We start from the raw sequence: 12,023 nt of genomic DNA on the forward strand, positions 1-12,023 counted from the left end.
TGCTTTAATTCAACATTAACACACTGTTAACCTATAGTGACATAGATGAATTTATGATCTTGTTTTCTACTGCTTTAATTCAACATTAACACACTGTTAACCTATAGTGACATAGATGAATTTATGATCTTGTTAACCTATAGTGACTTCAGTTTATACACATAGATGAATTTATGATCTTGTTAACCTATAGTGACTTCAGTTTATACATGTTTTACTTTGACAAATTCTGAAGTGCAGATATTTGTGCTGAACATGTGTTTGCAAGCCCCTGTCCAAATGTCTGAAGAACAAAAGTCCGTTATATATAAACGGTTTCACTAACGATTATTGACGATAAGATATGCAAATTTAACCTTTTTGATGAGAGATCCTTTTGACAAATGGGTTATAAATGAGCGAAGTTTTTGTAATTTATCTTACGTTTTTTCCTGGATATTAGCTTGATTTAGATCCTCTTTTGTTGCAGATAAATGTAAGATTGGTTCGACGCCTCAGAACGACTGGTACTTCTTCAGTCACAAGGACAAGAAGTACCTGATAGGCACGCGAACCAACTGTGCGACGGCTACAGGGTTCTGGAAAGAAACCAACCGTGGTTCTCTAGCTGGTATCATAATTCAATGTATCCTATTTGGGAGAATTGATCCGATTGTACCTTGGTTACTTTTCTCTAGCTGGTATCATAATTCAATGTATCCTATTTGGGAGAATTGATCCGATTGTACCTTGGTTACTTTAGATAGAATATTTTGATTGCTGGCAAAAGTGGAATCTTTTGATTGCTGTCAGAAGTGCTGGTCAATACCTAAGGCTTAAAGGGAAAAACTGAAATACATGTCAATTATCCTCTCATTTCTCATTTTCGCTAGGATAGACCATAGAACTAATACAAGACCTCTTTCCTGACATGCCCAAGTACATGATGTGATATCCACGAGAATTGATGTCTGTATAAGATTCTATATGAAGTTGGGAGAGGGACAAAGTAAGAGCTGGATCGTGTTTTGTATTGAGTGAGAAAGCAAGATGCTAGGAAAAAAATGTCCCTCTGATCTCCTGCTTTTGATAGGGCTATGCGAATGACTCACCATGCTAATCTTTATTGCTAAAGTGCATTTGAATTGCTATTTTCAGGGGAGGCTCATTCATTGAAAGTGGAAGAGATTCTATTTCAAGGGAAGTCAGACTACCAGGAGATACTGGTTTTTGAGGTTTCTTTCCATCTAGTTTGTACATATTTGAATGTTACTATTTTTGCTGTGATAACAATTCGTAATTAACAGTTTTGTTTGCTTCTGCTATACTCTGTAACTCGCCTAACTTATTACTTGCTATTGCAGTCATCAACTTACGGACGCAAGAGGGTTGGCACGCGCAAGACCCTTGTGTTCTATAAAGGAAGGGCTCCTCACGGTCAGAAGTCTGATTGGATTATGCATGAGTATAGGCTGGATGAGTCCAACTCTCCGTCCTATGTACAAGTAAATCCCAAATCTATACATATGTTACCTTTTCAACTTTTACATTTTCATTCCTAGCTAGCATAAAATTATAACCCGCAACTTCCATCACCATCTTAAATTTTTTGTATAGTACGAGAGCAAACTAGGTTCAGATTCTATTTCTCACGTATGCAGAATAGCCACGGTAGTCGTTATCCAAGCCAAGAATTGGATCCATGAAAAGTATGCTCAGCATGTACGGACATATCACATACCTCAACCTTACCTTCAAGTTATTAATAAAGGAGTTTAAAAGCGTACTGACGATGTTCGGTTAAGACTAGTTACAGTTGAAAGTATATTGATAACGTCATGTACGTAGTTAATTTTTTTCTTCAAAGCACTATTCAATTTGAATACGTACACAGCGGTAAGTTTATGTTTTTTTCCAATATGTTATTCTATTTTCCATAATCTTTGAAAATACAACTATATCTTGACTCAGTGACTGTACCATTAATATTTGAATGCATCTGGAACAAGATGGAAACTCAACTACTCCCAATTAACCAAAAACACTCGATCTCCTTCAGGTTGCCAACACGATGGGAGAAGCAAATAATCAAGAAGACGGATGGGTGGTTTGCCGAGTCTTCAAGAAGAAGAATCTCCTGCACAAGTCCTCCGACAGCCCAAACAACAGCACCCCATCCATCACCGTCGACGCCAAAACTCACTTCCTCCTCCATTCCCAGAGCGACGGCGCCCTGGATCAAATCCTACAGTACATGGGGAGATCTTTCCAATTAAATCTCAAGGACTGCCTTTTAGTTCTACCATTTTGAGTGTTCATAATGTCTATCTCCATTTCAGGCACTGCAGAGGACTCTTGAATTTGAGGAAGAATTGGCAGAGAAATTTGGACCATGGAACTTCGCTTCTATATACACATATGCTACTTCTCTATCTGCGAGTCCTATATTGTTGATGGTTTTCTAGTTATAGTTTATACTATAAATAGTAGCATGTATACCACTGTTTGTTGGAAATTTGCAGTAAAAAGACAATGAAAGAAAAATTTGACTTGTATTCCTCTCAAAATCAATTACAATTTGGATTCTGATTACAAAAGAGAGGAGAATGAATTTGATTCTCCCCTTTGTTTAATTCTGGGTTCTTCACGGTGGCGATGAGATGCCTCCCTCGAATGCTCGCGTCGAGTTTGCTTCTCGTTGACGATCCGAACGTCTTGATTCACTGGAACGTGATCTTCTCCTCACGATTTGACGCTGTGGAGAACTTGCAAAGCAAGTTTGAAACTCTGGACGAGTTGATAACTCTGATCGAGTTTGAAACTCTTGAAAAAGAGTCTTAAAAATAACTCTTAACGAGTTGATAACTCAGAGTGAGTTTATCTCTATGAAAGAGTTGATTTAAACCGAAAGTTCGGTTAATAAGCCAAGGAAAAGGTTCCTGAAACGCTGAAAACAGCGTTCTGGGCCTTAACTCTGCGTCTTATTGATGAGACGCAGAGTTGGGCGCTTGTTGGGAGTTAAAAACGCAAGGGCCGCTTGCGTTCGGACCTTAACTCTGCGTCTTAAAGATGAGACGCAGAGTTGGGCGTTCCCTAGGAGTCGAAACGCACAGGCCGCATGCGTTTTAGAGATGAACTCTGCGTTTTAGGCTGAAAACGCAGAGTTGGGCATGTTTAAAGGCTGAAAACGCACAGCTAGTGCTGTTTTAGAGATTAACTCTGCGTTTTGATGTTGAAAACGCAGAGTTGAGCCTGTTTTAGGCTGAAAACGCACAGCTAGTGCTGTTTTAGAGATTAACTCTGCGTTTTGATGTTTGAGAACGCAGAGTTGAGCCTGTTTTAGGCTAAAAACGCACAGCTAGTGCTGTTTTAGAGATTAACTCTGCGTTTTGATTTTGTAACGTTGGTTCGACCTGTGCACTTTGACTCTGTAATGCAGAGGCGAACCTTAGGCGGGCTTGGCGAGCTTCAGGCTAAGTCCAATGTTCTGACGAAGTCCAGTCTTGCAGGCGGATTTCAGAACATAACTTGCTACGAAGAACAGGTCATAACTTTCAAACCGTACGTCGGAATTGGACGAATTATATATGAAAAGCGGCTATCTCGACGAGATGGGGCCATCCGAACCAAGCCGAAGGCTTCGCTTCCTCCGTTTCGCCAAATTCCTTACGGTTTGAGAGATATCTGCATTCTAATATGAAGAGACCGTCAATTTGTAGTCTCTTTTGCTAGAGCTTTGCACAGATCGTCCTTTTGTAACCTTCGTCTTGGCTCTTTGAAAATATGAGAATCATCAGATTATAACTCCCGATGTTGATTGTGAAGGCTGTTGAATTGGGGCCTTCATTAGTTGTTGTGAATGTCGTCAGATTGTAACCTTCTACGTGAAAGTCCTCAAATTATAGCCTTCTGGAAGTCGTCAGCTTGTAACTTCCATCATTGGTGTTTGATGGGGGATCAACTATCTATTGTGATTTTTAGACAGCCTACAGAACCCCCTCCAAAGTTTTCGAAAGTTCGCGGTTGACTGGGACGAATTTTCGGAATACTTTGGATCTCAACTCTGATCTTGGAGGTGTTGATTTTTTGTCACAAAGGAGCTGTTCTCTGCACTCGCTTCGAAGGCAGCTTGGTTGAAGGGATTTTCCACGCAGGACCTGTGTGAAGGTATGCGCCATAATCCTGCTTCTGGAATATGGGGGTGGACCCTGCATTTTGAACTTGAGATGCGGGTTTCACCCTTGTATGTTGAATTTGGAACATGTGTATGACCTCGGCGTTCGGTTTTTGCATCGCGGGTCTGATCTTAACGTTTTGACTTAAGACATGGAAGTGGCTTCCGTGCATTTTTGACTAAGTCTTTGAGACTTGTCTTTGGCGCATCTGTTTTAAGTCTCGACTCACATCCATTAAGCTGATGGGCCTGCAAACATGCGTAGGATTTTTGGCAAACCCTCAGCCATCAACGGATTTGATAAGCCTTTACCGACTACCGTTTGCGTCGGGCTAGCATGTGGATTGTCTAAGTCCGTTCCATATGTAACGTTGTGCTAAGAGAATGAATCCTCTTAGACTTGATGCTATGATTTTGAATACATAGACTTTGTCATTTTGACTTTGAATACATAGACTTGATGCTATGGATTTTTAGTGTCGTTTCTTCCTGTGTGGCTTGAAACACCAAAAGAAAGTTGGAAGTACCAGAGGTATAGTGTTAACTTGGCACGAATTTTCACCTAAAGTGAAATTCAAAAATTTTCTTTATTATCACTAGGATAATTCCAGAAAATCTTTAATCCACTGGGGATTATAATGACAACTTGCTATTCTTGTTGAAAAAGGATTAACAAGTTTATTGGGGGTTTGACTGTTAGAGGTGTGATGTTAACCTAACAGTATTTTATAGACCTATCGCTCTTATTGAAGAGAGTCGATAAGTTGATTTGATCGTCAGAGGTGTGATGTTAACTTGACGGGTTTGTGGACCTATCGCTCCATTGAAGAGAGTCGATAAGTGGATTTTGTCAGAGGTGTATTGTTAACGTGACAAGATTTGTGTTGCGATTGGAGCAACTTTGGGGACTTATCATCCTATTGACGAGGATTGTTTTGTCAGAGGTGTAGTGTTAACGTGACAAGATTTGTGTTGCGATTGGAGCAACTTTGGGGACTTATCATCCTATTGATGAGGATTGATAAGTGGGTTGTCAGAGGTGTATTGTTAACGTGACAAGAATTTGTGTTGCGATTTGAGCAACTTTGGGGACTTATCATCCTATTAACGAGGATTGATAAGTGGGTTTTGTCAGAGGTGTATTGTTAACGTGACAAAAATTTGTGTTGCGATTGGAGCAACTTTGGGGACTTATCATCCTATTGACGAGGATTGATAAGTGGGTTGTCAGAGGTGTATTGTTAACGTGACAAGAATTTGTGTTGCGATTGGAGCAACTTTGGAGACTTATCATCCTATTGACGAGGATTGATAAGTGGGTTTTGTCAGAGGTGTATTGTTAACGTGACAAGAATTTGTGTTGCGATTGGAGCAACTTTGGGGACTTATCATCCTATTGACGAGGATTGATAAGTGGGTTTTGTCAGAGGTGTATTGTTAACGTGACAAGAAAATTATTGCTATGGAAGCAATTTTGAGGACTTATCGCTCTATTGGAGAGAGTCGATAAGTTGATTTTGTCAGAGGTGTAGTGTTAACGTGACAAGAAAGATATTGCTATGGAAGCAATTTTGAGAACGTATCGCTCTATTGGAGAGAGTCGATAAGGGGATTTTTGTCAGAGGTGTAGCTTCAGTGGTCGTAGTATCTTCCCCTTCTGACTGAGGAGATTGGGCTTGGTCCGATTGCTCTGGAAAAGGTTGGCCTTGGTCCGATTGCTCAGGTTGATCCTGCCTACTTTGTTCTTCAGCTTTGATCCTGGCAATGATTTTTTGAGCCTGCTCGCCTTGAGAGATTAGTTGTCTCCAAGAACGGCATTCTGCAACTCCTATTCGGGCTAGGAGGTCGGTTTGCAAGTTGTGTCGACAGGTCTCTACTAAGGTAGATTGTGTCATACCTGACGAACACCGGAGAGCCATGGATCGGAACCTTTTGACATAGGCTTTGACGGACTCCCTCTTCTTCTGCTTAGTAGCAAGAAGGGTATGGATGGAGACTTCTGTATCCTCTTCAAAGAATCTTGACAGGAAGAGTCTCTCTAGATCTGCCCACTTTTGGATACAGCCCGCGGGCAGTTTTCTGAACCATTCAAAGGCAATTCCCTTGAGGGTGCCAATGAACAATCGAACCAGTATGGCATCGTTTGATATTACATTTCCAGTCTGTGACTTGAAATGATAAATATGTTGGTTCGGTGATCCCGTACCGTCAAAAGTTTGTAGCGTCGGGACCTCGAACTTTGGAGGATAAGGGGCTGCATCTCATTCGGCAGGATAGGGTCTGATAACTCCCTCATCTTGGAGCCCGCTTCTGTTAGTGATGGCTTTGAGGCGGGGTTTCAGTTCTTCCATTTTGGCAGACTGAAGATTCTGCTCATTCTCAGTCTCTCTTCCTTCATCAGAGGAAGATTCCAGGCTGTGGGCTTCTTGGTCAGAAGCCGCATCATCAACCACTTTTCCCTTCCCTTTGCTTGTGTGAGGTCGGGATGAAGATGCTTTTCCTCTCCGGGAAGATTCTTGCCTAAGCGGTGAATCTGTCTCCTGAGATTTGGCCTTGTCTGCGACGATTTGAGTCAACATGGCCATGAGTTCATTGATGGCCTCCTGCTGAGATTTGAGCATGGCTTCCTGTTCATCAAGTCTCTTTGAAAGGTCTTCAGAATGTTCTGCCATGTGGGCGAAGCTCTCATGCCCAACGAAAGAGCTTGATGATTGGGACTCCGTAATGGCTGAGTGTTCGTCATCGGAATTAGTTCCTCTGGCTAAACTCTGATAGTTGACAGGGGGAATGGCTCCTGTTCGCGTCCGAGTGTGTTGGTAGACTCCTTCAAACTCGTTAGTGATTTCTCTGACGCTTGGAGAACGATCTGTCTCTGACTCGTCAGAACTAAGGGTTGATGATCTCCCTCTACCAACCATGTTAGAAGTGACTCCTAAAATCTTCTTCCCGTGAGGATGTCGTCGATTATTGAGCGAAATGACATTCGTCGGTTGGTTGAACATTGACAGCAATTCCCGCAAGTCAGAGACTTGGGATGAACCTCTCACGGAGCGTGAGGGTAAAGATGGAACCCCCTGTCCGTTAAAGGATGGGACTGGTTCTTGGTAAACATGAATTTTAAATCCATGTTGATCATTTTGAACATGACGAATCACATCGTGTTCCAAAGAAGGAACACGAGGGTCGTGTTTAGCTTGATTAACGCAAGACCAAAGTCTGCGTTTTGCTAGTGAAACGCAGTCCTGCGATCTGCGTTCGGATTCAGAAACGCACTCCTGAGAGTTGCGTTTAGTTTGTGGGACGCACTCTTGAGAGTTGCGTTCAGGATCTGGGACGCACTCTTGAGAGTTGCGTTCAGCCAGATCAACGCAGGTTTGATGTCTGCGTTTAAATATTGGAACGCACTCCTGAGAGTTGCGTTTGGGTTCTGAAACGCACTCCTGAGAGTTGTGTTCTGCCAAATCAACGCAGTTTTGAGGTCTGCGTTTTGATGTTAGAACACGCCTCTGAAAGCTGCGTTCTATCTGGGAAACGCACACCTGAGGGTTGCGTTTAGCTTGGCTTATGCAGAGCTCATGTTGAGGCTCGCAAACGCGGAGTTCGCGTTGATTGGAGGATCGGCTTTTTTGGCGTTGTGCCGAAATCGAGTCTTCTTCTTTAGGGATGGGACTGTATGAACAGTGCAACCCCCCTGGGAGATAGTCTTTAGATGAGTTGGCTACAACTGGAGCTTTAGTCTCCTCGGAAACTTTGTGGATCTTGCGCATAGCCTTGGGGCTAAGGGGTCCGGAGGAGATGGCCTCCTCGTACTTGGCTTGATCAAACTCGATAATTAGAGTTTCAACGGTCGTTCCAGTGAGATGAACGTCAGATTGCACCACCACTTCTTCGTCAGAGAAGCTCATCCCCAGCGGAGTCGCCATCTTTTGTTTGTTGGAAATTTGCAGTAAAAAGACAATGAAAGAAAAATTTGACTTGTATTCCTCTCAAAATCAATTACAATTTGGATTCCGATTACAAAAGAGAGGAGAATGAATTTGATTCTCCCCTTTGTTTAATTCTGGGTTCTTCACGGTGGCGATGAGATGCCTCCCTCGAATGCTCGCGTCGAGTTTGCTTCTCGTTGACGATCCGAACATCTTGATTCACTGGAACGTGATCTTCTCCTCACGATTTGACGCTGTGGAGAACTTGCAAAGCAAGTTTGAAACTCTAGACGAGTTGATAATTCTGATCGAGTTTGAAACTCTTGAAAAAGAGTCTTAAAAATAACTCTTAACGAGTTGATAACTCAGAGCGAGTTTATCTCTATGAAAGAGTTGATTTAAACCGAAAGTTCGGTTAATAAGCCAAGGAAAAGGTTCCTGTTGCTGGTCTCCAAAACTCCAATAATTCCCCTCAAAAGTTAGCCGAAGATCTCTCCTTTGCTCCCTCCCAAAGAAAAGGATCCAAGCCCGAACTCAGTTGAGTTTCCCACTATTTATAGGGGATTAAGGGTGGTAACTACCCCCTTAATTTGCTCCTCAATGGGCTGAGTGGGGTGTAACCGCCCCCTCTTAAACAGCTCCCTAAATCGTGGGGAAAACTGTTTTGAAACCGTTCTGTTAGTGTTTTGAACGAGTCAAAACGCTGAAAACAACGTTCTGGGCCTTAACTCTGCGTCTTATTGATGAGACGCAGAGTTGGGCGCTTGTTGGGAGTTGAAAACACAAGGGCCGCTTGTGTTCGGACCTTAACTCTACGTCTTAAAGATGAGACGCAGAGTTGGGCGTTTCCTAGGAGTCGAAACGCACAGGCCGCATGTGTTTTAGAGATGAACTCTGCGTTTTAGGCTGAAAACGCAGAGTTGGGCCTGTTTAAAGGCTGAAAACGCACAGCTAGTGCTGTTTTAGAGATTAACTCTGCGTTTTGATGTTGAAAACGCAGAGTTGAGCCTGTTTTAGGCTGAAAACGCACAGCTAGTGCTGTTTTAGAGATTAACTCTGCGTTTTGATGTTGAAAACGCAGAGTTGAGCCTGTTTTAGGCTGAAAACGCACAGCTAGTGCTGTTTTAGAGATTAACTCTGCGTTTTGATGTTTGAGAACGCAGAGTTGAGCCTGTTTTAGGCTGAAAACGCACAGCTAGTGCTGTTTTAGAGATTAACTCTGCGTTTTGATGTTGTAACGTTGGTTCGACCTGTGCGCTTTGACTCTGTAATGCAGAGGCGAACCTTAGGCGGGCTTGGCGAGGTTCAGACTAAGTCTAATGTTCTGACGAAGTCCAGTCTTGCAGACGGACTTCAGAACATAACTTGCTACGAAGAACAGGTCATAACTTTCAAACCGTACGTCGGAATTGGACGAATTATATATGAAAATCGGCTATCTCGACGAGATGGGGCCATCCGAACCAAGCCGAAGGCTTCGCTTCCTCCGTTTCGCCAAATTCCTTACGGTTTGAAAGATATCTGCATTCTAATATGAAGAGACCGTCAATTTGTAGTCTCTTTTGCTAGAGCTTTGCACAGATCGTCCTCTTGTAACCTTCGTCTTGGCTCTTTGAAAATATAAGAGTCATCAGATTGTAACTCCCGATGTTGATTGTGAAGGCTGTTGAATTGGGGCCTTCATTAGTTGTTGTGAAGGTCGTCAGATTGTAACCTTCTACGTGAAAGTCCTCAAATTGTAGCCTTCTGGAAGTCGTCAGCTTGTAACTTTCATCATTGGTGTTTGATGGGGGATCAACTATCTATTGTGATTTTTAGACAGCCTACAACCACCAAAATGGGATCAGATATAACCTTAATTTATTATATCAATTTTATGCAATTACTATTGTTCCAAATACTTTCTCTTATAAAAAAGTCTCTGGTAAGAAATGGTTTGTTTGAACTTAATTCCTGTGAGATCATGATGGATGGTGCATAATTTGTTGGGTCTGATGTCCAATTATGGTCTTCCTGTTAATAAACATGTGGTCTCTCTCCTATTCTCTCACCTTTTTTTCTTATTGTTTTCAGGTCAATGGTATACTAATCTGTGAAGCTGGATGCATATTGGTAACTTAAATACATTTTTAGCAAATGAAGGGTAAGGACTTTTTTTGTGACCTGCTACTGCTGTAATACCAGGTAGATCACATTATGTAAAATGATATCATCATCACTTCCTTCATTATGAAATAAGTCCATTATATAAAAATGGATGTGCTACAAAGAAATCACTCGAGTGCAAAGAAGAAATGGCCACATTTTTTACACTGACCTGTCAATTTGATGCTAGCTTACAAGTTTTTACATGGTTCCTTGATGGAGCTTTCAAAAAACATATAAGAGCAGTTAGCATATAGGGGAACAACCCTTACTCAGATTGTGAAGAGCTCTAGATGAAGAGGAAGATGAAAGGGTTGGATTTGGTTGTGGCAACAAACAAGCATGATGTACATTGTTCTCTTAACTTCCTTTTCAAACATCTTTTTCCCCAATTTTATTATCATCATTGCAAAAATTATGCTGATTCATGGAAATTTACACAGGTACAGAAATGATGAAAGCCAAGATTGAGATTGATACTGACAGGTTCCTAGTGAGTATTTGACATTGAGGAACAAGTTTTTGGAAACAAATAGAGAATATAGTCTTTGACCGAGAAGTTTCATGTTTTGTAATCAAATGTTGATGTACAATGTTTGAATGTTAGTTCGGTACGATATTTTCTGAGTTGAAATGTTGGTAGTGTGGATTTAATACTTTGTAGTTTTTATACTATACTGATGTATGTTGGCACTTATCATTATGGTTGATTATGCTCAACATAATCACTTTTATATTGTGTATTAAAATTTGACTTGGCCGTGTTCTTAAAAAGATTGTCCAGGTAATTGAATACTATAATTATTTTGACATAGGAAACCAAGAACAACTTCGATTGAGCAGTTGCAATAGCTCGATTAAAACCGTTGCGATAGCTCGATCAAAACCGATGCGATAGCTCGATCCAAACTGCTGCGATAGCTCAATCCAAACTGTTGCGTTAGGTCTTTTAAAACTGTTGCGATAGCTTTAACTGTCGTCGTAGCTTTATCAAAACCATACTTATAGCCTACTAAAACCGTTGCGTTAGGTCTTTTAAAACTGTTGCAATAGCTCCAACTGTTGCCGTAGCTTTATCAAAACCATAGCTTTAGCCTACTAAAACCGTTGCGTTAGGTCTTTTAAAACTGTTGTAATATCTAAAAAACCACTGCATTAGCTTGAAAACCGTCGCAATAGCTCAATCAAAACCGCTGCAATAGCTTAAAAATCGTCGCAATAGCTCAATCAAAACCGTTGCAATGACTTAAAAACCGCTTACCTTTTAAAACCGTTGCGTTAGATGCGAGGCAACGGTTCAAAAAACCGTCGCAATAGAGTTCAAAACCGTTACGGTAGAGGTAGGGCAACGGCAACATATGAGGCGGTTTGAGAACCGTCGCACTTGCTCAAGGGCGACGGTTCTATGGCTAGCGTAACGGTTTTGAACCGTTGCGTTAGAGCAAATATGTGGTAGTGTCTTCTTTTTTTTAGTTGGAAATTTTAACGCATTTCAGATCGTGCAAGAAAGTTTCTAGAAATTTTGTTGGATTAATTTTGTAGCATCAATGAATTGTTGAGCAGAAATTTGATGCAAGCTCTGAAGTCTCATCAGATAAGCTGAGATAAATTTTGAAGGCCAAGTTCTAGAGCCCCATGAAGGTGTTTTTAGCTAGATATGAAATGTAGAACCCCCCCCCAAACAAAAAAAAGAAAAAAGAAAAAGAAAAGGGAAACCACCCCTCCTTTTTTTTCTTTTTCTTTTACAGAAAGAAGTATACGTTTATAGTTGAAGATCAAACTTTGATATGTAGCTTTAA

At 41.4% G+C, this 12,023-nt stretch overlaps 1 protein-coding gene across 1 annotated transcript; it reads left to right on the top strand.

The window, feature by feature from the left end:
- Positions 1–465: 465 nt before the first annotated feature.
- Positions 466–2,524, top strand: LOC109827044 (NAC domain-containing protein 43-like; the record flags this gene model as incomplete). Its single annotated transcript, XM_020394010.1, has 4 exons — positions 466–610; positions 1,138–1,214; positions 1,344–1,484; positions 2,039–2,524. Coding segments are annotated over 4 exons (615 nt in total), but the record flags the coding sequence as incomplete, so codon positions are not given.
- Between the last annotated feature and the right edge of the window lie 9,499 nt (positions 2,525–12,023).

Source organism: Asparagus officinalis, unplaced genomic scaffold, assembly GCF_001876935.1.
Source record: "Asparagus officinalis unplaced genomic scaffold, Aspof.V1 AsparagusV1_Un8, whole genome shotgun sequence".
Taxonomy (NCBI): Eukaryota; Viridiplantae; Streptophyta; class Magnoliopsida; order Asparagales; family Asparagaceae; genus Asparagus; species Asparagus officinalis.